Below are 27,842 nucleotides of genomic sequence, written 5' to 3' on the forward strand. Positions count from 1 at the left end.
ATGCTAACCTGTAGCAAACCCACTTTTAGGGTTCAGGGGCTCCTTGGTTATCTTTGAAGCTGAGATCTTTTCACTTGTACAGTTTGTGCTCTTTGAATTTATTCCCATCAGGGCTGCATCATGAACCGTTACTGTGCCAGTGAGTATTTGTGATAGATGTCATAGGGGCAGTACTGGATTTTTGGTTCAGTTTGGATTTCATTTTATTTTTCCCCAGTACTGGGGTTTGAATTCAAGGGACTCATGCTTACTTGGCTGGTGTTATACCATTCTCGGTGGTAGAGCACTGGTTCTTGCTAGTTATTTTTGGAGATGGTCTTGAGGCTTTTCTTTCTGAGCTGGCTTCCAATCATGATCCCCTGGATTCCCAGCCTTTTGAGTTTTTAGGATTACAGGCACAAACCACTGACAACCCCGGTCTCCAAGGCAGGCAGTCTTATTCTGAGCCACACCTCTAGTTCTGTGGGTTGTTGTTTTTCTTCTTTGTTTACTTTCTGGTGTTGGTCTTGGAGCTTGAACTCAGAGTCTAGGTGCTGTCCCTCAGGAGGCTAACACTCTGACACTTGTAAAGCCACAGCTTTTCATCTAGCTTTTTAGTGGTTAGCTGGAGATAAGAATGTCACTGACTTTCCTACCCTGTTGGGTTTGAACAGTGACCTTCAGATCTCAGCTTCCCAAGTAGCTAGGATTACAGGCATGAGCCACCAATGCTCAGCTTTTGTTTTTCTTTTGTTTGCTTTTTGCAGGGCATTTTTAAGACAAGGTCTCACTTCTGGCTTGGGAATACACATTTTAGCTAGGATGTCAGGCATGTACCACCTGAGATGGCTTGGTCTCTCAGGTTGGTCCCTAACTGTGATCCTTCCATTCTCAACCTGTGTTTAGTAGCTAGAATGACAGACATGAGCCACTGGCGCCCAGCTATGACTATAATTGTAGGTCGAACCTACTCACTGTGTAGACGTGCTTCCATAACTAAGGTGAACTCCATAGTTAAATTTTGGGTAAATAATCTTCGTTTTGGAACACATTTTAAAAGTTGCTTTTGTTCTTGTTTATTTAGAGGCACTATGACAGGCTTTGGGGTAAGATGAATTTGGATCCAAATCAAACTTCGGTTTATAAACTTGTATCTGAATTCCCTAAGTTCTGGCTTTCTTATCTGTAGAATGAGAACAACAACTCTTTCATCAGATGACCATGGACTTTTTAAGCTGCTAATAAGCAGATGATAATGGCTACTTTCCTTGTTTCTTTTGAAATAGAAATACAAGTTTGGAAATTGTTAGCCTGTACTTCAAAGTGTTACTATCTGGGGACTACAATATCTAGATATGTTTGGCACACCCAGTGGTTGCTTTGTATCTTTTATATTAAAGTTGCTCCTGTTAGTGGACTTGGTGGCTTCTGCTCAGTGAAGCGAGTGTGTTTATTTTTCTTGGCAGGCTTATCATAGCCATTTTCTTCCTTCGTAAGTTAAACCATTTATTCCACTTGATTTCATTTATTATATATTGATTCTTTTACTTAGAACACATTGATTGGGTTTTGGGATATATTTTCCTAGGTCGAAAAATACTTAATGCTTTCAAGTTTTATACCTTTGTGAATTAGTTTTTTTTTTTTTTTTTTTAATTGATGGGGTTGGGGCTGGGAATGTGGCCTAGTGGTAGAGTGCTTCTTGCCTGGCATGCGTGAAGTACCACATACACAGAAAAAGCAGAAGTGGTGCTGTGGCTTAAGTTAGTAGTAGTGCTGAACAAAATAAGCTCAGGGCCAGAGCCCAGGCCTTGAGGTCAAGCCCCAGGACGCACTCTCCCCCCCCCCCCCCAAAAAAAAAAAAAAGACAGGGTAATGGAAAACATGATAGAAATCTTTTCAGCTTTAAAATTGGAACACATTCTTTTAACCTCTAAGTACAATGATTCGTTTATATGTTTTGGGTTTTTTTAACCTGTTTTTTTCCTCCCTCTTTTGGTATTTAGTGGTGCTGGGACTGAACAAGTGCTGTGTGTCTGTGTGCTAAGTGCACACACAGTCACATAACTTCATCCTCAGACCTGCATCTATTAGAACCCAAATGTTCCCTGGAAGTTCTGGAATGAGCTGCAGACATCCATGATGCCTCACCCATCAGCATTCCCTTTCTCCCTTCTTTCACATTTCATGTCCTGCCTAGTGTGTTTCTCCTAACTATTGGGGGGTGGGGAGGGGCTGTCTTTTGAGGCAGAGCATTGCATATGACTCCTACCTGGGCCTCCTTGGTGCCAGGCTTGCAGTTATGGGCAGCCATATACCCACAGGATCAAGAATCTGAAGGTTGGGGCGTGTAGAATCATGTATTGACTGGACTTTTTATATAGACTAGTGAACACACTCAGAATGACTGGTTTAATGTTGGCATATAAGTGATTTAAAAAAAATCAGCTGTTCACTTCAGGGAAGTTTTCTCCTGGATGTAATTCTTTTTTTTTTTTTTTTTTTTTTTGGTTTGTTTGTTTATGTGGTACTGAGGAATTGAACCCAGGGCTGGATGTAATTCTTTTGATGTTACTGTTGAATACTACCAGGGCCCCAATCCCTTGCTACCTCTGGTTTTCCTTCTGAAATTCTTACACATTTTTCCCCCTTTGGACAGTGGCAACATGAAGATCTGCTTATCAACAGACCTCAAGCCCTGTCAGTCACCCCACCCCCTCGGTCTGCAATCCTCACCAGCATGAAGAAGAAGTTGCATACTTTGAGTCAGATCGAAACTTCCATTGCCACTGTTCAGGTGTGTTATATTGCGACTTCCTCATAGCACACCAGCACTAATGAGTGGTGTTGCCATGTGTCTGTACATGCCCTGGGTCATGAAGTATGTCTGTGCTCGTTGTCCCCAGTGTGCAGGGTGTCTGTGCTTGTCCCAGTTATACAGTGTGTCTGTGCTTGTTGTCTTAGTGTGCAGGGTGTCTGTGCTTGTCCCAGTTATACAGTGCGTCTGTAGTTGTTGTCGTGGGTGTGCAGGGTGTCTGTGCTTGTTGTCCCTGGTGTACAAGCCACATGAACACAGTCTCTTTGCATTGTTGGGATTCATTTGACTTTGTTACTTTTGCTCTCCATGAGCCCCTTACACACTAAAAATTAAGTCTGTGAAGTAGGTGTAGAAGTAGGCTAGATAATATTCATGCTTTTAATAAATTTGCTAACTGTGCCTCTACCTTAAGGGAACCTTGGTGATTGAAGCACTTCAAGCACTTCTTTGCTAAAATGTGTATAAACAATGTAAATAATTACATCTGCCTTATTGGGAAGCTTTGACATCTGTTTCGTAGATAATGGTGGTTTTGTTTCTTAGCGATTATTGACTATATGCCTTCAACTAAACAAATGAACATATTTCATTTTATAAAATAAGTAGTCTTGAGGATTATGTACACTTAATATATTCAGTAGTAAATGACATTGTTCCCTCTTTTTAGAGTATAATTACCTAGGTATCATTTAAATTTTGAAATGAAGCTTTTTTGTAGCTTCTTTAAAGTTTGAAGTAACTTTGATAAGCATATTAGTCAGACACAAAAGACAGGTTCTCAAAAGACTTCCCCTGAACCCTACCACTGCAACTCACTGCCGGGTGGGGGGGTGGGGCGCTGTATGGGTTATATCAAGTTCCCATCCCCTTTTGCTTTGTTTTTAGTTGGAGTCTTTTTGCTGGTGGCCAGTGTTGGATCATTAACTATGCTTCTCATGTACCTGGGATTATAGACTGTGTTATCATAGCTAATTTGGTTTTTGAGATAGAGTTGCCTTGAGGGCATTGTTTGTTTTGGGTTTTGTACCCCAGTCTTCCCATCTCCACTAAATGTTTTCACTCAAAATAGTAAATAATGAAGTAACTTTGCTATGTAAAACTTAATCTGGATTTTTAAAAACCATTATTTGTAATTGAATAATTTGTGGCAGTCTGTTTTTATCTTTCACCAAGTATAAATGGATTTTTAAAAGGATGGCACATTTAGCTTGGTAGGAATTTGATGTAGCAGACTTTTTAAAAAGTGTTTTTATTATTTTATTTAATTATTATTTTTTGCCAGTCCTGGCACTTGGACTCAGGACCTGAGCACTGTCCTTGGTTTCTTTTTGCTCAATGCCACTTGAGCCATAGCACCTCTTCTGGCCTTTTCTATATATGTGGTGCTGAGGAATCAAACCCAGAACTTCATGTATACAAGGCAAGCACTCATGCCACTAGGCCATATTCCCACCCCTGAAAAATGTTTTTAAATCCAAGGCCTACCATGGGCTAAGCACACCCTCATTCTACCACTGAGCTGTATATACTGTAGCCCCTGTTTTTTTTTTTTTTTGGCCAGTCCTGGGCCTTAGGACTCAGGGCCTGAGCACTGTCCCTGGCTTCTTCCCGCTCAAGGCTAGCACTCTGCCACTTGAGCCACAGCGCCGCTTCTGGCCGTTTTCTGTATATGTGGTGCTGGGGAATCGAACCTAGGGCCTCGTGTATCCGAGGCAGGCACTCTTGCCACTAGGCTATATCCCCAGCCCTCCCCTGTTTTGAAGTATTTTGTTTTTGGCAGTACTGAGGTTTGAACTGAGGGCTGAATGCTTGCTAGGCAGATACTCTACCATTTGAGCCTCCTATCCATTTCTGATTTTTGTCTTTTCTTTTTTGGTACTGGGGATTGAACCCAGGACGTTGCACTTGCTAGGCAAGTGCTTTTCCACTGAGCTACATTCCAGCCCCCCTCTCTGACTTTTAAAAATATGTTTGTTTAGTTCTTTATTACCAGGAAGTAGGGTTATTTTTGAGATAGGTCCCACTTTATGTCTGAACTGGCCGGTATCACAGTTCTTTGTTTCCTGCCATTGTTTGGTGTCAGGCACAAACTACCCAGCTTTCTCTGTTGGCATAGAGGACTTTAAAGGCTGGTCTTGAGCTGTGATCTTCCCCATATTAGCCTCCTCAATAGTTGGAATGGCAGGCGTGTGCTGCTGCTGGGTGTGTGTGTGTGTGTGTGTGTGTGTGTGTGTGTGTGTGTGTGTGTGTGTGTGTGTGTGTGTGTGTGTGTGTGTGTGTGTGTGTGTGTGTGTGTGTGTGTGCGCACATGTGCGTGTGTGTGTGTTGCCAGTCCTGGGGCTTGGACTCAGGGCCTTAGCACTGTCCCTGAGCTTCTTTTTGCTCAAGGCTAGCACTCTTAGCACTCTACCACTTGAGCCACAAGGCCACTTCCAGCCTTTTCTGCTTATGTGGTGCTGAGGAATAGAACCCAGGGCTTCATGCATGCAAGGAAAGCACTCCACCACTAGGCCACATTCCCAGCCCCTGAGTTATTGTTTTGAGACAGATATCTCATTGAGTTTTTGATGGGTTGACCTGGAACCATGTTTCTCTGGATCCCTGTCCCTCAGGTCGCCAGGATTACAGATGTGAGTCAGTGGTACATTGTGGTGCTAGTGGTTGAACAAGGTCTCATACATGCGAGCAAGTATTCTACTACTGAGCTACATCCCTAGACTTGTCCTGATTTCTCAAAGATTTTTATTTTAAAATGAAAAGTGACAGCCCCAGCACTTCAAAGAGAAAAAAGAAGGTAGATTCTCCTCTGTACATTTTAAAACAGTAATCAGAAAGCTAGTCAGATAAGGTGGCATGAGCCTGTAATCCCAGCAGGAAGACCACAAATTCAAGGTTAACCTGAAATGTGTGGTATGGAAATACATGAAATTTTTGACAAATAGGAAGTGGAGAATGTTGTCAGTATTCAGAGGTTCTATTGGCTTTTACAGGAGAAACTAGCAGCCCTTGAAGCAAGTATTGAGCAGCGACTCAAGTGGGCAGGTGGTGCCAACCCAGCACTGGCACCTGTACTGCAGGATTTTGAAGCAACAATAGCTGAAAGAAGAAATCTGGTCCTCAAAGAGAGCCAGAGAGCAAATCAGGTACTGTGGCATATGCACCATCACTGTGCTCAGGTTCAAGTTTGCAGAACTGATGGAAGTCAGCCTAGGGTGGAGCCTTTAATCCACAAGCTAGATGATACACTTTCCCTGGCTCTGGGTGGAGCTCCAAGCCTGTCATTTTCCTAGCCATTTACTCTTTCCCATTGAGGTATTACGTGATTCATCCTCTGTTGAAAAATAAACACAGTTTTAATTTCCTGTTTGTCTAAGGTCTTCCTATAATGCAGCTGGAGTGATCCAGAGATTGGAAAATTTTTAACCTGGCAGTAAAGTGTTTTATGCACTGGAACTTTGTGCTCTGCTAAAAGTTGTGAATTAACTTTGTGGTGATTTGGGGGTAGGGAGTGGAAAAGGAATGACATCTCAAAAATGTATTACGGAAATTTTTAATCAGGTACAGAATTAGAGTAATAAAATATACCTCATGTACCCATCACAAAAATTGAATAATTCCCAACTTCTTATTTTATCTATACTGCCTACTTCTCCCCACCCCATGTTTAGTATAAATACAAAATCTGTAATATTATTGCTTCTCAGCCTTTTGGCTAAGATTAAGTGTAGTGTCTGTCATACATTTGTTTGTACCTGTTAACACCATTATAGAACTTGGCACAGTACTATTACTAATGTTACTTAAAAATGGGCTTGATATTGCCAAATATCCAGTTATTACTTTGAAGTTATACAAGAGTAGAAACAAAAGAGGAACATTCTGGCACATGGCCTTCCTGAAATTCGGATCTAACACAAATTTAGCGAAATGGAGTAGTTTTCTGTGTAAAATCAAATCATGTAGGAGATGCATTTATCTAGTTCGGAGTTGCCTTTGGCAATCTCAGAACTAATAGTACTGTCAAACCATGCCCTAATTTGATGGCCTCTGTAAGGTTATGGTCTAGTAGCCAAAAGATGTGCAACATTTTCAGGACCAGTTCTTGTCTGAATTCTGCATACAGTGTTTTTGTGTCATTAACTGCATTCTCCTCTCATCCCTTGAATGGTTTTGCCTCTCTCCCCACAGGTTACTTTTCTCTGTAGCAACATCATTCACTTTGAAAGTTTACGAACGAGAACTGCGGAAGCCTTAAACCTGGATGCTGCATTATTCGAACTAATCAAGCGGTGCCAGCAAATGTGCTCATTTGCATCACAGTTTAACAGTTCAGTCTCTGAGTTAGAGCTTCGTTTATTACAGAGAGTGGTAAGTCTTTGTGAGAAGAAATCTAGGTACTTAAAACTATAGGGTCAGTATGAAACTCAGTCTGATACTGCGTTTACATTTTTTAACTATGATAAAAGCTTGCTTTTAGCCTTTAGGAATGCACCTATTTCATTCTGTAGTGAATAAAAAGGTGAAAAACAGTCTCAGAGCTGCAACAGAGTACTGCAAAGTTTTGAAGGGAGGAGCTCGAACAGTGATTGAGATGGCACTGCGGACCAGGGGTTGGGGGCTCGTGGAAGATGCATGCCACAAAGGCAGTTTCTGCCCAGAAACAGTAGATCTGTTCGTAGCTTGGGGTCTTTGCATTAGGAAGCTCTGACTTAAGAGTTTGGGGACCTGGATATGGAGTATTTTTGTCATTCCAAATGTATTTCTCAGATCTTAGCCTTTTAAGTAATATATACCCTATAGGATCTTATAGAATGTGAGAAGACTGTTGAAATTGTTAGGTTCTGTTTTGTAGGTAATTAATTTAATACCTGGAAACGGAGGAACTTAATATTCCTGTCTTTTGGTGATGGTGGTGACAGGACTCACTCACTGTTGAGCTGAGTGCTTACTCACGTTTGTTTTATATAGGATACAAGCCTAGATCATCCCATTGGCAGCTCTGAATGGCTCCTGTCTGCACACAAGCAGTTGACCCAGGACATGTCTAACCAGAGGGCAGTTCAGACAGAGAAGGAGCAACACATAGAAACAGTCTGTGAAACAATCCAGAATCTGGTTGATAATATCAAGACTGTGCTCACTGGTCATAACCGGCAGCTGGGAGATGTCAAACATCTCCTGAAAGCAATGGCTAAGGTGAGACTAGCACCATGACACACTCAGCTCTTTTACTTGGGATCACACCTTATTTTTGCTCATGGAAAAAGTGGCATTTTGATTATCATGTCACACCTTCCAGCTTGTTTGCAACTGGGTTAATTTGTTTCTAGTAGTCTTGTTTAAAAGTAGATTGATCCTAAAACAAATGAAATACTGTCTCTTTCTCCAACATCTACATAGTCTAGTTAGTAAGGAAATTAAGCTTCTGAAAAAGGCTAAATTAGCAAATCATTACAAAACAGTAATTTTGGGGTTTTTCCTTTTTGGGGGGTGGAGGAGATAACTGGGGCTTGAACTTTGGACCTGGACACTGTCCCTGACTATTTTTGCTCAAGGACAATGCTCTACCACTTGCCTCTGCCCCACATGCAGCTTTTTGATGGTTGTAGATAAGAATCTTACAAACTTTCCTGCCTGGGCTGGCTTTGAACTACGATTCTCAGACCTCAACCTCATGAGTAGTTAGAATTATAGGCATGAGCCACCAGCACCTGGCTTGAATTTTTATTGGCACTAGAACTAACATCCTATACAAAGTAAATTCAACTCACTGGTTTGAAACATCTTCCTTCCCCCCTTCAGTCAATAGGTGTCTGCCTTAAGAATAATTGCGATGCCAGCATATTTCCTAATGACTACTGTGACACTTACAGGATGAAGAAGCTGCTCTGGCAGATGGTGAAGATGTACCCTATGAGAACAGTGTCAGGCAGTTCCTGGGTGAATATAAATCATGGCAAGACAACATTCAGACGGTTCTATTTACCTTAGTCCAGGCTATGGGTCAGGTTCGAAGTCAGGAACATGTGGAAATGCTCCAGGAAATCACTCCCACCTTGAAAGAACTGAAAACACAGAGTCAGAGGTAAGAACACCTGTTGGCCACAACTATTTATAAAGTGTAAATAAAACATCTGGGATACTAATTTGTCTCTCTTGATTTTTTTACTATTATTGCTCATTTTTGTATGCAGCTATTACTAAAACATTTAATAAATTTCATAAATTTTGTATTTCAGTATCTATAATAATTTAGTGAGTTTTGCATCACCCTTAGTCACCGATGCAACAAATGAATGTTCGAGTCCAACAGCATCTGCCACTTGTCAGCCATCCTTCGCTGCAGGTAGGAGAAGATTGCAATTTGTTGGTGAATATGTAGATGCTGATATGTTCAATTATACATGGAAGTCTTAGTAAAGTCATTTTCAAAGCATTTCCTTTCATCCTGATATACATTAAACTCAACAGAATTTTTGGCTTACTTTAAAATTATTCTTGAGGTGCTTTTTGAAAAAAAATGTAGGAACTAAGTATGTGAGTGCATGCTTGTAGTCCCAGCCTGGAGATGAGACGGGAGGATCATGAGATTAGCTCAGTCTGTGCTACACAGGGATACCATGTCTCAAAATGCTTTTTTCTTTCTTAGATAAATTTTTAGATACATACTTACAGGAAATTTGGAGAGATACTAACTAGAAAAGCTTAGGGGTTGGAGTGTTGGTCCAGTGTCAGCGTGCCTGCCCAATAAGTACAAGGCCTTGATTGCAAAGCCTGTTATAGAAAAAAGAGGAAAAATGGTGTAGGTTATCTCATCTAGGGTAAAAATGACCACGTATGTGTTTCCTTACTTCTGGATGCATCTGTGTGGGTGTACACAGGATCATTTCACACATGCAATTGCAGTTGCCTGCTCCTATTTAATATTGAATGGATAGTTTTCCTCTCACTAAATCTTTTAAAGATTTAATAGTAGGCTTAATAAGCTATTCTGTGTCTCTACCTCCTTGGTTTTTCATTATTGCAGTTAAGATGTTGATTTTTTTTTTTTTTTGATGCTGCCACAGCTAATGCATAGTCATTGACAGATCTTATTTGAACAGATCACAGTTTAGGCTGTTTTCAGGAAGCCAATTACTGTGTCAAGAGATAAGGGCTTTTAAGGTTGTAAAATTTGAGTTATTTACTTTGATCCAATTTTGAGTATTTACTATAGCTGTCCTGCTTTCCTCTTTGTCCTCCATTTCCTGTTCACATGTAAATTGAGCCACCAACACTTTTTCTATAGCAGTCCGGAGCAACACTGGCCAGAAGACTCAGCCTGACGTCATGTCACAGAATGCTAAAAAGCAGATTCAGAAAAATCTTGCCACATCAGCAGATACTCCACCAAGCACTGTCCCAGGAACTGGCAAGAGTGTTGCCTGCAGCCCCAAGAAGGCCGTCAGAGACCCTAAAACTGGGAAAGGTAATCAATGTGGATGAGGATGCCGTAACATTTCCCACAGGACTGTGATTGCACTTACATGTGTTTTTGTTGCTTCATAGCTGTCCAGGAGAGGAACTCCTATGCAGTGAGTGTGTGGAAGAGAGTGAAAGCCAAGTTAGAAGGCCGAGATGTCGACCCAAACAGGAGGATGTCGGTTGCTGAGCAGGTGACTTCACTCTCTAAACCTGAGTGACACATTTCATTGCCATGGGGAAAGTGTAGATTTAAGGATCCTCCTTACACATTTCCTTGGTTGTTCATCAAGGGAAGTTCCAGGTGCTGGTGTAATCCCACTTTTTGAGGAGGCTGAGACCTGGGAAATGTAGATTCAGGCCAGCCAGAGCAGAAAAGTATGAGACTCCGTGTCCAGTTAACCAGCAAAAAGCAAGACTGGGGGTGTGACTCGAGTGGGAGAGCTCTCTGAACAAGTAAGCCAGAGAAGTTCAAGCCCTGATACCTATACCAAAGATAGAGAGAGATGACAGACAGACAGGAGGAATGTAGACACGTGCTTTTTGGATCCACAAGTAACTCAATGGTGTCCTCATTATACTCTGACTTTCCTGGTAGCACTTTTCTTCTTCCTCAGTTCTTGTTGAACCAAAATTTAAAAGTCTTCTGTAAGACTCACTGCCAGTTTTGCGAGTTTGAAACCTGGAGAGGATGCCATCTTCATTCCTCCAGGAATGTCTTCAGAGCCTCCCTAGAAAATGTGGGTTTGTTTTAGCTAATACTCTGACATTTTCTCTTCAGTATTAGTGTGTGTGTGTATATGTGTGTGTGTGTGTATTATATATATGTATCATATAATATCTTAAGAAAAGTATGCTGTAGACATGGTAGTTCTTAACCTCTGCCCACATGTGCTTCATCATTCTGTGTGGTAACACTCAAGTGCCGGTGTGGGCTGAGGAGAGCCCTCTTTACCTCTTTATCAAGACACTTTCCTGAGATGTGCGTCTTGTGATCCATCTCAGGTTCTGGGAGAATGTAGCTTCTCTTCCCTCCATAGAAGCCACATGTCCTTTGGGTGACTTGGGTCATTAGAAACTCTTTTAGATAACTCCAAGAACTTGTGCACAAACACGTCCTTTCAAGTTCTCTGTCCCTTTAAATCTTGTCTTGCCTCTTTTTACAGGTTGACTATGTCATTAAGGAAGCAACTAATCTAGATAACTTGGCTCAGCTGTATGAAGGTTGGACAGCCTGGGTGTGAATGGCAAGACAGTAGATGAGTCTGGTTAAGCGAGGTCAGACATCCACCAGAATCAACTCAGCCTCAGGCATCCAAAGCCACACGACAGTCGGTGGTGATGCGACTGGGGGCTTACTCTGAGGAAACCTAGGAAATCTCGGTGCACTAGGAAGTGAGTCCTGCAGGACAGCTGCACTCAGGGATACGCCCAACACCGTGGCCTGCAACCCCAGGGTCAAGGGTGAAGAAAGCAAGCTCACCGCCTGAACACGGAGATTGTCTTTCTGCCACCACCGCAGCTGCAAACGTGTTGGGAGGTTAGCTGAGAGAGAAAGCGGGATGCCGCGGAGCACAGAGTGATTTGGAACTCCACTCCACCTGACCCTGTGTGTGCAACCCAGGAAAACAAACCCCGTACAGAAACAGAGAAAACTGGGGCCGCGAAGAAATCACAGCCAAGGAAGATTTGATGCATCCAGATTCTGGAGTAACACTTGTTGCTTGGCAACAGTACTGGTTGGGTTGACCAGTAAGTACAAAGAGGCTATGCGACATGAATTTCAGAAATGGACTGAAAATGGAGAGCTGTGTAACAGATACACTACATTGGAAGAACTGACTTCTGAAATGAAGGGAAAAAAATCCACCCCATCGATAACCCACTCCTTCCCACCCCTTTCTTGCTCCCCGTTTACCTAATCTAGATTAGACATCTTCCAGATCACTTTTATTTCAATCCTTCTACTTCATATACTTCAGTCTCAATGCTGTTAACTTACATTTGGAGAGAGAACAAATTTTTCCCAAACCACTGATAACGTGGAAAATTCAAGGATTGTTTAAAGGCGCGATGATCACATACAAAATGTAATTCTGGTTATTTAAGTCATTTCTGTGATTCTATCATGTGCAGTTTCCAGAATTGTCACTGTGCATTCAAAAGTGATGAATCTCCCCGAATTTGATTTAATGTGCACTCCCCTTTCCTTATGGTGTGCATTTTTTGGAGGTCATTAAAATTTTTCCTCTTCTGTGATTGCTGTAGTTTCTTTTATAGATAGTAGCTAATCTGATGTAATCTTATACCTTAAAAAAAAAGCCAGAATAGAACACATATTAGAGTTATACATTGTTGATGACAGATTAACAATAAAGTGATGTTCTGGTGGAGATAGAGTGAAATGTTTTTTAATTCAGTTTTCTCATTTGATACTTTTAATTTACAAAGTGTAAAGTCTTGCACTTTGATGTGTAAATTAAAAGTGCTTTAGTTTACCTAGCATTTTGGACATGTGCACGAATTGCCACCAGAAGTGAGAACCACCATCTTTTAAGTTGTATTACTAGTCTGAAGTTGCTTTACCTAACATCCTCCTAGCTTGCTGTTCAGTAATAGAGAATTCATGACCAAGGTTTCTTTCCATGTAGCATCAGATCTCAGTAGTGGTTGACATAAACCCTTTATCAAAATAAAAAACCGACACTTTTGGTGTTAAAATCACACAGCAACACAATTGTTTGGGCACATCTCCCTTGTGCTGTAGAGTTTAGGACAGTAGTTATGTTCTGCTTTCTACACTTCACAGGAGGCAAGCTGGGAAGGTACTAAGGAAAACCTCCATGAGCTTGGCATTCCCTTGTGTTCTGGGGGCCACATTAGCCTGTCGTCTTTACCCACCAGAAGTGAACTTCAGTTAGCAGTACCTTCTAAGTACTTCCAAGTCTTGCAGGATAGGTGGTGTATTCTTCAATTCCCATTTGTCCCAATGGCAGGTTACAGAATCCAAGGCACCAAAATTTATTTTCTTCATTTTTGAACTTTTATTTTCACTGTCAAAACAACTTTGCTGGAATAATGACGCCATATTGTATTTTGTAGGCTGCTTGACTTCCTATTGGCTCTTGGGGGTTATTGCACTCACCACTTGATTACCTCTGCTCTAAAGATTGGTCTTCTGAGCAAATTCTTTGTCACCAGGAGAAAGCCCATGCATGTTTGTTTGTCCCTAGAGGTTATGTTCAGAAATGGCTTCTTCCTACATGGGGAGGGATGATGAGTGAAATAGGTGAATTTTACTGCCTGTTTTAGACATCAGAGGTACCTGGCATCTTGCCCAAGTGTAAACAAGATAGCTTTATTTCAGGAAATATGTGCCTCTGGAAAACTATCCATCACTTGTATTTTAAATTAGTTCCTCAGAAAACACTGGCACAAGCAATGTGTGTATAGTTATAGGGCCAAATTCACAGAGGACTTCAAGGGTGCTCTGGGTAAGACACTTCTCCCTTGGCCGGGTTTGGCTTCTGCACTGTCCTGCAAAGAGCCATCCCAGTGTGAACTTTGGTAAGAAGCCTTGTCAGAGAAGATAGGGCCATGTTTGGGGGATTATTTTGTGAAATAGTGCAACGTTAGAGTGCTATAGTTTTGAAGTCATACACTTGTTGACAGAATACCGTGATGAAGCAGGGATATGTCTCTGTCTACTCCCCCTCCTTTTCCCTTTCACTCCCTTTACTCTTTCTCTACTCTTCCACTCTAAGACTCAGGGGGTACTGAAAAACTTACAACCTCTTCTATTCAAAGTACCCTTGGAAATTGGAGTTTTCTCTTAAATGTTGTCTTTCACTGGCTAGACTTGTCTGACTTTTCAGTGGATTTCCCTACAAAGCTGTGGGTTTTAGTTTAGTGGAGCTCTTTTAATTTCTGTCTCTGGTCATGAGTTTGTAACATAGTTTGCTGAGTGAGGGTGCTTTTGTGAGTTGTCATTTTTGTTTTTTCTTAAACTAAGTGAGATTTCTGTGTGAGAACTGGTAGGCTCTTGATGTGCTTTCCTGAGTTGCTTTTTTTCTTTTCTTTTTTTTTAAAGAGCTAAACTCCAGGTTCAGCTGGTGAACTTGGAATACAAAGAAAAATCTCCATCACTTCTGCCCTTAACAGCTTAGGAAGTAGATTTCTTAGTATTGTCCAGTGTTGGGTATTTGTTACCAGCATTGTGGGTTTTTTTTTTTTTTTTTTGTGATTGTTCTGAATGTGTGAAATTTAAGGAAAGAGCCATTTAAAAAAAAAAACACTGAGCAGGGCAATGCAAGTACAGCCAAATATTAGAGTTGATGTGCAATCTTGGGTCCTTTTTAATTTGGGGTACTATAGGCAGTACTTTGAATCAAAAAAAGTCTTCCTGGCCTACTTTTCTTTCCTCCATTTTTTTGTATTACTCTGGGGGCTTGCTTGTTTGGTAGTACTAAAAATCAAAGGAGCTGGTTCTTCTTTTCTCTGAATTCTTTTCATAGTAATGAAAGCACCTACAGTTAGCCTGTTACTATTTACACAGAGCAAATACCAGTGAATGCATTTATTAGCACATTTAAGCGTTTTTTAAAATATATGTTTAGATTAGTATTAAACCAGTGTCCCATTTTGTATCTTGTTGAGCTTATAAAATGCCAGTAGATTTAGGACTAGAACTTCTCCCTCTTAAAACAAGGGTCTCTTAAAGGAGGTGAATTGTTTTCAATAATTAGGGTGGTAGGTTTCTCCCGTGGGGAAAATAAAGCATTATGAAATTTTGCAAATGTTGGGGAGGGGTAAATTACATTACAAAGTTTGCTGTGCTTTTTTCCCCTGCTTTTTGGCTTGGATAGCAGTGTCACTATCTTTATTAAAAGGGTAAACTCATTGAGAGAAGCTTTTTGGGTTCAAGGGTTAGCTTGTAAAGCAACGCCTTAGGCCGGGTCCTTTGTATTCCATAGGAATTTGTCCAGGCTTACTAGGAAAAACTGTTGCGCTAATGTAGAAACTGTCAGAATTAGCTGATTTTGGAAGAATATGGTAACTTCTTAAAAATCGCATGTTCTGAAATGTAGACATTTGGAATGCTTTTCTTTCAAAACAGGCTGATTATATATACATACGTACATATATATTTTTTCCTTTTACTGGACAGTTGAAATTTCAGCTCCTATGTCTTATGTCACTTTGTTTTTCTGGTTTAAATTTCTCCTATGTTTTTCCACCTGTAATGTCAGTGGCAGTGACCTCGCACCTCACTTGTTTTCTCCCTTATAAGAGCAAGTTGAGTTGAACTTAATCTTCTTGTCCTACAAAACACTGTATACATAGTGGCATCTCTGTGTAAAAAGTGGGAATACCTCCTCATGGACATAATTTTGTGATTGTATTTAAGATTAATAAATCACACCAGCTTCCTGAAAACAAAGTTGATAATGCATCTTTTGGAAACAAAAATACATGCCTACTGTGCATATTTGCATTAACATGGCGAAGATTGTATGAAATACTTGTTTTTCAGAAAATAAAGGTTCGGTCTTAAAAGATTTTACATTTAAAGTCTGAGTTCATTGACGTAGGTTCCAGAAAAAACTTAAGACTTGGATCATAGTGTCTTCCCGCCCCCTCTTCCCGATTGAAACCATTGTTTACCTCTAATAATGGAAAAACCACTGCAACCTTAATTTTCAAAGAAATGCTCTTGGTATTTTATTTTTGAGCAGCACTTCAGTGGCAAAGCTTAATTTTGGAAATGAATAAAAAACTCCAGATTCTTACTGACAGATGTATATTCAGAACTCTGAAGGAAAACAGGAAATGTTTTGAAGATTGCATTTCTTGCTGCCAGATTCTGTTAGAAGGATTTAATAATGGCTTAATCATTCAGCATACTTTGAAAGATCACTTCCTTTCTTGGTAGTACAAAAACACAGCTCCAAAGACAGCTCCTGGCCATGTGCCAGTGGCTCACTCCTATACTACTGGCTGCTTAGGAGGCAGAGATGTGAGGATTGAGGTTTGAGGCTGGGGAGTGGGGTGGTGGGAGGGTAGAGAGTCTTTAACCACCAAAAAGCTGGACGTGTTGCTGTGGCCCAAGGGTAGGTGGTTTTAATAACTGGGCCACCTAGAAGTCCCAGGCTGTGCCCTTGGAAACGGGTCTTGGGGGCTTATGCTCTGGAGAAACTGCTGCTCTTACCCACCTTCCTTCCACATGCTTCCTTCTTAGGCTGTACACCAGCAACTGGAGTAAAAACGCAAGTATTCTGTAGCAATGAGCTGAGTTCCCCCAAGTAGTACATGAGTGGGTATTACTGTGTCTCCACCAGGACTGGCACCTCAACTGCCCAGCAGTGATTGCTTGGGTCCTTTAAGTGTGCTGTTTGAAGAGAGCTGGCTCCTCCAGAACAAATTTCATAGCTTTCATAGATCCTCCTAGTGGGGGTGTCAACGGCTGACTCAATCATAACTAGACAGCCTGTCTTCGACCCCAACACTTCCTTGTTCAAAAGGCTTCACCCCAAGTGCTGGCACTGGTGGGGATGTTGCCCTTTTTGACCCCACTCTCAAAAAAAAAAAAAAAAGATCCATGGCAAAATAATAAGATCCATGGCAAAATAATACACCGTTCCAGGACATTCAGTCCTTCTGCCTTTGCTCCTTTATTTAAGGACAGTTTGTGACCTGTTTGGTAATCTCTAGAACGTTTCACGACTTGGCCTCAACTTTCAAAAACCTGGCAAGGCACTCGAGGAGTATAAAAGCTAATCCGATCCGAAACTCCCAGGTAGCTGGCTCTTGTATGGTGAAACCCCGGGCTGAGATGTAATCTCAGCCGACTTCATCCAGCTCCAGGACGGCTTAGGCGGTTCCACGGTTCACATCTTCATCTTGGGCTGGGCCTCGACGAAAACTGTCAACAACCAGCCCCTGGGTGGGCAGGGGTTCCCTCACACCTCCATGTCAGTACATCTCCTCTAAAGCCCGGCTGGTGGGGGTGGCACCGCCCTCGACCCTCAGCCCCAGCCCCGGAGCTAACGCGGGGTTGGGGGTGAGGGTGTGGTGCAGTCTGCAGGATCCTAGGCCCCCGAGGTGGGCAGCCACACGCACTCAGCGGTCCCGTGGCCATGATCACCACCTCCCCCCCGCCGCGACGCCCCGCAGCGTTGCAGACATCTTCCATTCGGGTTTTCCCAGAGGAGCTCCACAAACTGCCGGTTCCAGACGCAACCCAGGTGGGAGAAGCAGAGCCACCAGGGAGAGGAAGGTCAAGACCGCCGGCCGCGCCCCCCGGCAGCGGCGGTTGAACGGCTTCCGGGAGCTGTGGGCGGGGCAGTTTTCTGAACGCTGATTGGCTAGCGTCCCTCCGTCGGGAGGGAGAAGCGGCCTCTCCTCCCTCTTCTTTGACCTGGATTTCAAGCCATGCGCCGGGCGGCGGTTGGTTTAACTTCCCTGAAGGCTGAGCTCGAATGGTCCAATGAGAAGCGAGCTTCGCAAAGGCTGTCGGGAATGACGGCCAGCCTATATAAGCGGCTTACGGGGCGTTCCCCCGCGTTGGTGTTGGCGTGCGGGTGTCTGGTGGGCTGTAGACTCTGACGGTCGGGTCGCCGCTGCTCACGCTCTCTCGCTCGCTCAGGAACGATGGCGGAGGGAGATAACCGAAGCACCAACCAGCTGGTGAGTCCCGGAGGCCCGTCGGTCACCAGACTGGAGTAGGCTTGGCGGGACTGGGCCCTGCGTTCTCGGGGCTCCCGGCTCCGGCCCAGACGCCCGGCCCCGGGGCTCCAGGCGCCTCCCGGGGTGTGTGTGTGTGTGTGTGTCCGTCACTTGGTCCTGTAGACCCCCGCCTCCCCGAACGTCCCCTAGGGGCGCTCGTGTTTAATTACACATGTAGAATGTGAGAGAAGCGGGGGGGGGTTGGGGCGGGCGGGGAGAAAACCCGGGGTGCAGACGGAGCGGAGGCCTCGTCGGTCGCTCTCGGCATCCCGGGGCTCACGTCCGGCTCCCCGCCCCTCTTCTCTCCCTCGGTGATCTTAACCTGAAGTTGCCCTGATTCTTTTTCTCCCCTGAAACCTGCGCTGGAGTGGAAGGTCAAAGGTTGCCGCGGTGAATGGGAGGACCCGCGGGTGGGGTCCAGCCGTCCCGGGCCGCGAGGGGCCGGGGGAGGGGTCCTGGCGTTTGTCCTGCCTGGGAGGCGGCCATCGGGCCACTGGAGCAATCGGGGGGCCCCGGGCAAAGTGCGTGAGGCAGTGTCCGGGGCCGACAGATTGAATACATTACAGAACTGACCGCACTGTCTAGGCCAGGTAGTTTTGTATCTCAACATCACGCTTTTCCTTCTCCTCCCTCTCCCCCCCCCCCCCCCGCCGCCCACACACACAAGAGAAAACCAGAAAGCCAAACTTTGCTTCGGGCTTTTGCACCTCTCAGAGCCCACATAGATAAGTGACTTCGAACCGGACAGTTTGGGCTGTGCCTGATTTTCACTTTTATGTTGCTTTTTATAAGCTCATGGCCTCTTTTACACAGTCTCTCTAACACACACCCCAGCCTCGTTCCTTTAAAATTTTTTCCCCCTTTATTTAAGAGGATTAGCGTAGACACAGAGTAGTTGCCCAGGTTCTGTTGAAATGGTAGATCCTGGCATAGAGGTCATGATCCCCCAAGCCCAACCAGTCCTTCCTGCAAAGCAATCATTATAACGTTAAGGAAAGCTAGCCTCTGGTCTTGGAGTTCTGCATTCCAGTCTGCTAACCTCAGAGCATCTCAGTTTCTTCATCTGTAAAACAGAAATGGAAGCAATACCTTTTGGGGGACATTGGGGGCCAATTAGTTGAAGTATAAACAGAGAAAACAGATTGCAGCACTTAGTAATCTCTTATTTAACTAGTACCAAGCCTGGGGCATGAAGTCAGGAATTTTGAGGCTACCCTGGTGACCTGGTTTATAGTACAGTATCTTTTTTAAAGTCAGTGTGAGTTATCCTATTTATATATTTCCCAGTGACCAATGTACCTAGATACCCACTGAACCCATTTGTTTTGCTCCCACAGATCAGCTCTAGGGTTTTTGAGATGTTAGCTCATTCTGGAGGTGTGCCTTGGCCTGTCATGTTTGCAGGGCAATTGGAGGTCTAGTGGAATTGCTTCATAAGTGACAAGAAACACAGTGTTGAGGAGATCCCACTGAGTTCAAAGTGTTTTGTGTAATTAGGGAAAGTGGATTTCCTTAATTCTGCAGTGACTGCCAATGTCTAAGCGATTCTCCAACACACAGAACTATTTTAGAGATTGAATGTGCTGTCCAGGGAAAGCTTTCCTAATGGATTTAGAAGGGTTTAAATCAATGAAAGGACAAAAACAGATCAATTCTAACCACCTGAAATAAACTTTAACCCTGGGTGCTGCCTTGTGACTCTTTGTATTTGAATTTGGGGAAATTAGTCAACCATATTGGGATCTTTTTTGTTTCAGAGAGTTGCCAAATTCTTTAAAAGTTAGGGTTTGGGCCATTGAAGCTTAGGGTGTTTATTTAGGTGGTTTAAGACTGAATTGCTGGCTGGGAATATGGCCTAGTGGCAAGAGTGCTTGCTTTGTATACATGAAGCCCTGGGTTCAATTCCCCAGCACCACATATATAGAAAAGGCCAGAAGAGGGGCTGGGAATATGGCCTAGTGGCAAGAGTGCTTGCCTCCTACACATGAAGCTCTTGGTTCGATTCCCCAGCACCACATATATGGAAAATGGCCAGAAGGGGCGCTGTGGCTCAGGTGGCAGAGTGCTAGCCTTGAGCAGGAAGAAGCCAGGGACAGTGCTCAGGCCCTGAGTCCAAGGCCCAGGACTGGCCAAAAAAAAAAAAAAAAGAAAAAAAAAAAAGAAAAGGCCAGAAGAGGCACTCTGGCTCAAGTGGTAGAGTGCTAGCCTTGAGCAAAAAGAAGCCAGGAACAGTGCTCAGGCCCTGAGTCCAAGCCCCAAGACTGGCAAAAAAAAAAAAAAGAGACTGAATTGCTTATGCTTAAGAGGTGTTTTCTGTATTCGGTGCCTCAGAAGAATCTTACTCTGTAGGAGCCACAAAGGGTATTGTCACATTAAATGTTGGTCCTCTGTAGGCTACAGAAATTTCGACTCTGGAGGAGCAGCTGCAAGGATGGGGAGAAGTGATGCTGGTGGCTGATAAAGTCCTTCGATGGGAGAGAGCCTGCTTCCCACCGGCCATCATGGGTGTAGTCTCCCTGGTGTTTCTGTAAGTCAGCTATTACATTACTGAGGCTTGGGCTTGCTGATAAAGGTGTGTGCTATGGAAGCTTTTGTAATATATAATCTGAAAAGTCTCTTCATTCACCTAGTATGTATGTAAATGCAACCTATTCCAATTCAATAAATCATGACTCTTAACTTTGCCTCAGCCCCCCTTCCTTGTTTGTTTGTTTTTCTTTTTCTTTTTCTTTTTTGCTAGTCCTGGGCTTGAATCCAAGACCTGGGAACTGTCCCTGAGCTTTTGTGCTCAAGGCTGGGGCTCTACCACTTGAGCCATAGCTTCACTTAGGGCTGTTTAGTGGTTGATTAATAGAGAGTCTCATAGAGTTCCTGCCTGAGGTGGCTTCAAATCTGTGATCCTTAGATCTCGGCCTCCTGAGTAGCTATGATTATTGGCATGAGCTGCCATTGCCTGGCCCTTTTTATTATTTATGTATGTATGTATGTATGTATGTATGTATGTATTTATTTACTTATTTTTCTGGCCAGTCCTGGGGCTTGACTCAGGGCCTGAGCACTGTCCCTGGCTTCCTTTTTGCTCAAGGCTAGCACTCTGCCACTTGAGTCACAGGGCCACTTCGGGCCGTTTTCTGTATATGTGGTGCTGGGGAATTGAACCCAGGGCCTTATGTATACCAGGCGAGCACTCTTGCCATTAGGCCATATCCCCAGCCCATGGCCCTTATTATTCTTAAAAAGCATTGTGGACCCCAAAGAGCTTCTGATTATTGATCTTTTTAATAATTCTAATATGATATCATGATGTCATGAAGCCTCTGGAAAAACCACTCAGTGAAAATGTGCAAATAACAGCAGGTGCTGGTTCTCAGAACTTTGGACTGAGGGAATAAAGTCTTTGGTTAGGAAGAATGACTGTGCTTTTCCAACCTCAGCTGATGTTTTTTCTTTTTTAAAAACAGGATTATCTATTATCTAGATCCATCTGTGCTCTCTGGGGTTTCCTGTTTTGTTATGTCTTTATGCTTGGCTGACTACCTTGTTCCCATTCTGGCACCCAAAATTTTTGGCTCCAATACATGGTAAGTGGCAAAGTGACATGGCACTCATTTTGGAAAAGTTACTGATTTTGGTGGATGGACTTGTATGCTGTAGTCAAATGTAGACAATTCTGTAGCCATCAGTTATATTTATTATTAGCATTTTTAATGTGAAAGTGAGGACTTGAACCCAGGGTCTCATGCATTCTAGGCAAGCACTCTACTACTAAGCCACATTCCCAGCCCCACATTTATTACTTTTATGTGAGCAATTTCTTAGCTGATTTCAGCTAGAAATCATGGATTTCCAGTGCTTACATCTCTATAGTTTATGATCAACCATAGGCTTAATGGAGCTCATGTTTTCTTGTGAGTTTTTTTCAAAGTCATGTTTCTAAAGGTAATGTTTGGTAAGGATGATGGAACTCAGTGCACATTTATATTTATTTACATTAATATTTAAGGTAGTGGAATAATAACTTTACAAAGGAATGAATGTGAAAGCTAGCTAGTAATTTTGGTCCACATTCACTTTACATTGTTTATTGTTTTGTGGTGCTGAGGGTGGAGCTGAGGGCCTCATGCCTGCTACAGAAACACTGTACCTTTAGCTTCATCCCAGCCCTCACTTTATTAAACACTTTATTAAGTCTTTATTAAACAGCTACCCTTTTAGACAGTCCTAGGTATTATGACATACTTTGACCTTTTCATTTTCAGATTGTGGGTGGGTTTAAGATGGAGTTGCTGGTACATTGATGTAGTTAGCCAAATACATAGCAAGTAGCTCAGGAGATTCACATTGTATACAGATGGTGATTGCTCTGGTTCATACCATTCTCTGCGTGCTTGTTTTGTGTTCCTAAGATAATTGTTACAAGGCCAGGTTCATATGAAAATGATTTTAACTTCTCTCTACAATGTTGAATTTTTCTCCTTTCATCCAAATAGCTCAGAGGCTAGCAGTCTCACTTCCTGCTATAGAGTGCTTGCCTAGCATGCATGAACACACGTAACACACATACACACACACTTTGGTTCACAGTATACAGTGCACAAGTATGCCTGCAAATAATGAGCCACACTATATGTTGGGATGGATTTTTTTCTCTCAGCTGCCATTCTTTCTTGGTTATTTATTTTACATGAGATTTTTATTTGTGCCTTTAGTTTCCCCGCCCCCCCCCCCCAGGTGACAGCAAATAATAAAATTTGGGAGGAAAATTAATTTTAAATGTGGCTTTTTAAGCACACATTCCTGTTTTGGAAGCATTTACATTAGTTGTGGGCTCAGTAAGCATGTTTCTTCAAAGGCTATTTCCCTCTCCGGATGGAATGGTGATGGAACAAGGTCTCTGCCCTGTGATCAGTGCTGGGGACAGAGCCTGGGCCTGCTCATGCTGCATAAGCCTAAGCCCTCTGGCATTAAGCCCCACCCCAGCCCTAGTGGGCAAATTGTGTTACTTCATCTTAGGGGAATGATGTTATGGGAAAGAAGCACATTGACACCATTTAGCCTTTACCATGGGCAACATGGAAGGGCTAATCAGTTGCAAGCAGCTCCTGGGCTTTGTAGCATCCTCCTCAGGGTTCAGCTGCAGTTTCCCTGGAGGCCTGGAGGAGGGAAGGCGCCCTAGCTCGGCACAGGTCCTATCAGCAGCCCTGTAACTGTGCAGCAGAGAACACAGGCTTGTTTGTTTGCTTTTAAAATCAGCACCTGGGAGAAATATGGCTCTCTCAGAGGGTCTTGTTGGGTTTTTACTGCTCTTTAGTTTCGCTCGCTAAAGAATTTGTGTTTGAGCTAGTTGTGGCCCTGGTATCAAGTGTGTGCAGCGTAGTTGATGTTAGGCTTTGAACACTAGTAGTGATAACCTGCTGCAGAGTTTTTAAATTCTGGTTTTCAGTGGGACTCAGACACAATGCAGGGTTTAATAGACTCTGAAAGATGTATGGTAATAACCATCGGATTTATAAAGTATCTTAAAGGTGCAGCACAACCTACATAGAGGCAGTGGTGTACCAATATTTCTATTTTGAATCTCTTTAGAAGATAGGCAGGGCTGGTCATGTAGCTCAGTGGTAGGTCACTTGCCTAGCATAACCCACTTACAATCCCAAGGACTGAGCAGGAGTTACCTCTTTAAATTGGCAAGGGTGGTATGTTTCTGTGTACTGCAGATAATCTGCTTCTAACAAAGAGGAAAACTGTGTTTTAGGACCACTGAACAACAGCAGAGATTCCATGAAATTTGCAGCAATCTAGTAAAAACCCGACGCAGAGCTACAGGCTGGTGGAGACGCCTCTTTACACTAAAGGAAGAGAAGCCTAAAGTGGTACTTTTTAGTTTTATTCTTTCACTTAAGTGTAAAACACTTTCTTTTTGTTACTGAAGAAAGACGACTGTAACAACACTCATATACTCTCAGCTTCACATGAATCAGTTATTGATTGGAAAAGTAGCATAATTTACATTGTGACACATTTCATCTGTATATACTCAGTCATTCTAAGAGGAAATATAACCAAGTTTTAGAAGGTAGATCTGAGATTTCTATAGATAGGTTTTGTAGATTGCATAGATTTGTTAAACCTAAATGTTTTAAAAGTAATAAACACCAAATTATTTTTCTAGTCTTTGAACAGCTAAGGTTGTATGTGTTGTGTTCTACATGATTTTTGTTACTAGCTACATGAAAGAGAGGTGTTTGTGGAGACATTTTTCTTTGTTACTATTTTTTTTTCGGCCAGTCCTGGGGCTTGAACTCTGGGCCTGGGCACTGTCCCTGAGGTTCTTTTTGCTCAAGGCTAGCACTCTACCACTTGAGCCATAGCACTACTTCTGGCTTTTTTTGTGTATGTGGTGCTGAGGAATAGAACCCAGGGTTTCATGCATGCTAGGCAAGTACTCTACCACTAAGCCACATTCCCAGCCCTCATGGAGACATTTCTGTGCCATGATGCTTTGACGTATGTACACACTGGGAAACGGTGACACCGTTCAGGTCTGTTCTCGGGGATGATCCCTTCTTGTTTCCTTTGCTAGTACTTCCTGACCATGATCATCTCTCTTGGTGTGGTGGCTTGGGTGGGACAGCAGGTCCACAACCTCCTCCTCACCTACCTGATTGGTAAGTCTGTGTGGATAAACTGCAGGCACATGGTGGCTAGTGGGGTCTGACTGTAGCCTGGTAACATGAAAACTTGCCAGGTTGAAGGCACTGGCCAGGGGACTTGGGGAGGTGGGTTGGAGAGTGACTGAGGACTGAGGGAAGAAGGGAAAGCAGCGCCCTAACCAAGGTTGGAAGTGGTGTGCCAGAGGGACAGAGACAGTGCTGGTCTAGGGGGAGGGGGGTCACAGGAGAAGTTTCTGGGCCAGTCCTTATTGCAGTGATGGGTTTCATAGTGCTTCTAGAGAGCCTGGTCTATCTTCTGTCCGATGTGCATGGTGGCCTTCTAACTTTGTTGGTTGCTTTTAAGTGACTTCCTTGCTACTGCTTCCTGGACTGAATCAACACGGAGTCATCTCGAAGTACATTGGGATGGCCAAGAGGGAGATAAACAAGCTTCTCAAGCAAAAGGAAAAGAAAAACGAGTAGTGCGCTGTGGCTCTCCAAGTCTGGCCAGCCCCAAACACTTTCTTCCACGCTATCTGGATTGTACAATGTTACACAGTAGCGCCTTGCTCTCCTCCTCTCTGCCCTTAGTTCATAGGAATTCACACTTGCCCAGTCAGGCCTTGTGCATAGTGTCTTTAAGTCGAGTGTAGCCGGGTGCGTTCTTGTCAGTTGGCCTTAAATGGACAACTTGCTAGTGAGTGTGACCTTGATTTTCCTCCCCCAGGATTGGCATTTTGCTTTAGAATAGTAGAATACAGTTAGTAGTGACTCAGGATGCAGGTTGGTGTATGGGCTATCTACGTGGACCATGGTGGTCCTTGGCTACAGGAAGCTACTTCCACAATCTGCTCCCATACTGCCTGGCTTCATGAATATAGAGAACACATTTACTACTTGTGAAAAGACCAATCAACAGTCATTCCTCATCTGTCTCTCGAGCATGGGAGAAATGCCCAGGGAACAAATGAAGTGCATTCCGCACCTTCCTCCCGTGCCTGTCCAGCATAGCCATGAGTAGGAAACACTGGTGGTGTCCCTGTGAGGATCCTTCCCAGGCCTAGAGCGCTTCTTCCCTGGCTCTGCCTCCAGTTGCTCAGGATGGCATACTTTTGAGATTAAAGTTCAATTTGTAGCAGGCCTGTCATGGCAGAGTTGCAGCCGAGACTTAAGTCTGCTGTAGGTTAAGACACATGTCTGTGACTTTTACTCCAAGACCAGCCAGTCAGGGCCCAAGTCTTCCTGTGTTTAGTTTAGACTCACTGCAGTAGACAATAAAACAATCTACAAATCTTAAGACCACAAAAAGCCTTCAAAAGCATCAGAGCTGTGTTCCAGCGGCCACAGGTTTGCATTGGGGTAGCACTGGTGTCTTCCTTCTCCACATCTGGGAAAACCCCCTTGGCCACTGCAGAGAGCAGACTTCGGTCTGTATGGATTTTGTGACTTGCAAAAAGCTCAGCAGCACTCTTTTCTTCTTAGCCCCTAGGACTTTATAGAGTAGTTGAAATTTGTAGATGTGAACCGGAGAGCCAAACTGTGACATAGCTGGAAACACTTGGTAGCCTGCTGATTCTCAGTGACTAGTTCTGTGGACAAATTGCACTGATGCTTGCTGTTCACTCGCCCCTGCCGAAGGGCCACCTCCTCCCCTTCCACCTGCTGTAAATTTGCCACCCATACTGGCTTCTGTGCCGTGCCCTCTGTTTTTTTTTTTTTTTTTTTTAATGTGTCCATGATAACTACCTTAATTTTATGTGTTTTCTTACTGTAAATAAGCCTGTCTTCCTATCTGGATTTGCGTGTGAGTGTGTGTGTGTGTGAGAGAGAGAGTGAATGAGTGGATACATATTCTACCAAATTATCTACTTTGGCAGTTTTAATCCTGCATTTCTTCTATTTTGTTTTGTGTACAAGGGGGAAAATTAAAACAGCTGGAACAATTCCTAGTGTGTCCCTTCCTTGGTCACTTAGCCTCGCTATGGTTTATGGGATTGGATTTATGAACCCATGTAGTGAATGGTCACAACACCTTTCCAAAGTACTCTGTAAGACCGTGAAGTATTAAGTTCTTGTGTTTTCACTGGAACATCTGGCACCCGTTCCCATGGGAGGAGGAAGCAGTGTGATGGATGAGGGCAGCCGGGGGATGGGGGTGGGGGGCAGTGGGCAGGAGCTAACAGGGTCTTGGCCTGCCAGCCTTCCAGCATCTGTGCCCCAGACCTGGCTGCGTGCTCTACACACTGGTTCTGGGTAGATCATGGTCAGGTGACCTATAGAGCTCACAATCAAATGCTTTTATCTTTGAGTCTCAGAGGGAACAATGCACAGCAGGTTAAGTTCTGAGCTGCTCTACTGGAAGGACTGGAATTTGCAGCCTCCTGGGGGTGGGAAGTAACAGCCAGCCCAGGAAGCCTCAGCCCAGATGCTCAGGGCTGGTCCTGGGTTTGAACTCAGGACCCCAGACTTTCTAGGCTGCATGCTGCTACTTAAGTCACTCAACCTTTTTATATTACTTTTATATGGTTTTATTACTCAAGTGTTTGTTGTACCTGACATAAACCAGGGAAGGAATACTGTTTTTGTTTGGGCCTATTTTGGAGTTTAACTCAGGGCCTGGGTGCTGCTATCCCTGAGCTTTTGTGCTCAAAGCCAGTGCTTTATCTTGAGTTACAGATCCACTTCTAGCCTTTTGTAATTAGAGTCTCGGGATTTTCCCTGCCTGGGCTAGGTTCCAACTTCAATCCTCTGATCTCCAGAATAGGATTACAGAGGTGAGCCACAAACCCCGTCTTTCCATGCACTTCCCACAGGAGAATCTACTTAGTCCACAGTGTACATGCCAGACACCTTGGGACCAGGAGCACTGTACCTTGTCTGACTTGCCACAACCTTCCTATCGGGGGCAGGTGTTCTAATGATCGCTATTTTAAAAAATGTATTACCCCTAGTCTACACCTTGGGAAGGTCCAAAGAAGACACTAGCCCAGATTGGTTTGGGTCCTACTGGAGAACAATGCATCAGGCTCAGACACCTGATTGTCCACTTTGAAACATGGTGGCTTCACCTCCCCCCCCAAAAAAACAAAAACAAAAACAAAAACCAGGGCCCCAATAAATCTAAGATTTGGAAAGAGTCAAAAATCACTTCCTTTTTTCTTCTTGTACTGGGTGTGAATGCAAGAGCTTGGGGCACTCTACCACAA

General features: G+C 43.5%; 2 protein-coding genes across 4 annotated transcripts in view; both read left to right on the top strand.

Annotated features, from left to right (window-relative positions):
• Smg1 (SMG1 nonsense mediated mRNA decay associated PI3K related kinase) overlaps positions 1 to 15,817 on the top strand; it is a 93,060-nt gene extending 77,243 nt beyond the window's left edge. For 2 of the 3 annotated variants that reach the window (XM_048332561.1, XM_048332558.1), the window contains 9 exons: positions 2,639 to 2,776; positions 5,788 to 5,940; positions 6,986 to 7,165; positions 7,766 to 7,993; positions 8,671 to 8,882; positions 9,037 to 9,143; positions 10,086 to 10,265; positions 10,346 to 10,452; positions 11,425 to 15,817. In XM_048332561.1, coding sequence (XP_048188518.1) covers positions 2,639 to 2,776; positions 5,788 to 5,940; positions 6,986 to 7,165; positions 7,766 to 7,993; positions 8,671 to 8,882; positions 9,037 to 9,143; positions 10,086 to 10,265; positions 10,346 to 10,452; positions 11,425 to 11,502 — 1,383 coding nt within the window. In that variant the 3' untranslated portion in view covers positions 11,503 to 15,817. The remainder of the gene's footprint in view (positions 1 to 2,638; positions 2,777 to 5,787; positions 5,941 to 6,985; positions 7,166 to 7,765; positions 7,994 to 8,670; positions 8,883 to 9,036; positions 9,144 to 10,085; positions 10,266 to 10,345; positions 10,453 to 11,424) is intronic. The other variant, XM_048332560.1, reaches the window with a different exon arrangement.
• A 1,971-nt stretch (positions 15,818 to 17,788) lies between these two features.
• Arl6ip1 (ADP ribosylation factor like GTPase 6 interacting protein 1) lies at positions 17,789 to 26,581 on the top strand. Its single transcript, XM_048332562.1, has 6 exons — positions 17,789 to 17,944; positions 20,377 to 20,510; positions 21,445 to 21,564; positions 23,739 to 23,856; positions 24,567 to 24,651; positions 25,001 to 26,581. The coding sequence occupies exons 1-6, from the start codon at positions 17,909 to 17,911 to the stop codon at positions 25,117 to 25,119; spliced, it is 612 nt and encodes a 203-aa protein (XP_048188519.1). The 5' UTR covers positions 17,789 to 17,908; the 3' UTR covers positions 25,120 to 26,581.
• The last annotated feature ends 1,261 nt before the right edge of the window (positions 26,582 to 27,842 follow it).

Source organism: Perognathus longimembris, chromosome 23, assembly GCF_023159225.1.
Source record: "Perognathus longimembris pacificus isolate PPM17 chromosome 23, ASM2315922v1, whole genome shotgun sequence".
NCBI lineage: Eukaryota > Metazoa > Chordata > Mammalia > Rodentia > Heteromyidae > Perognathus > Perognathus longimembris.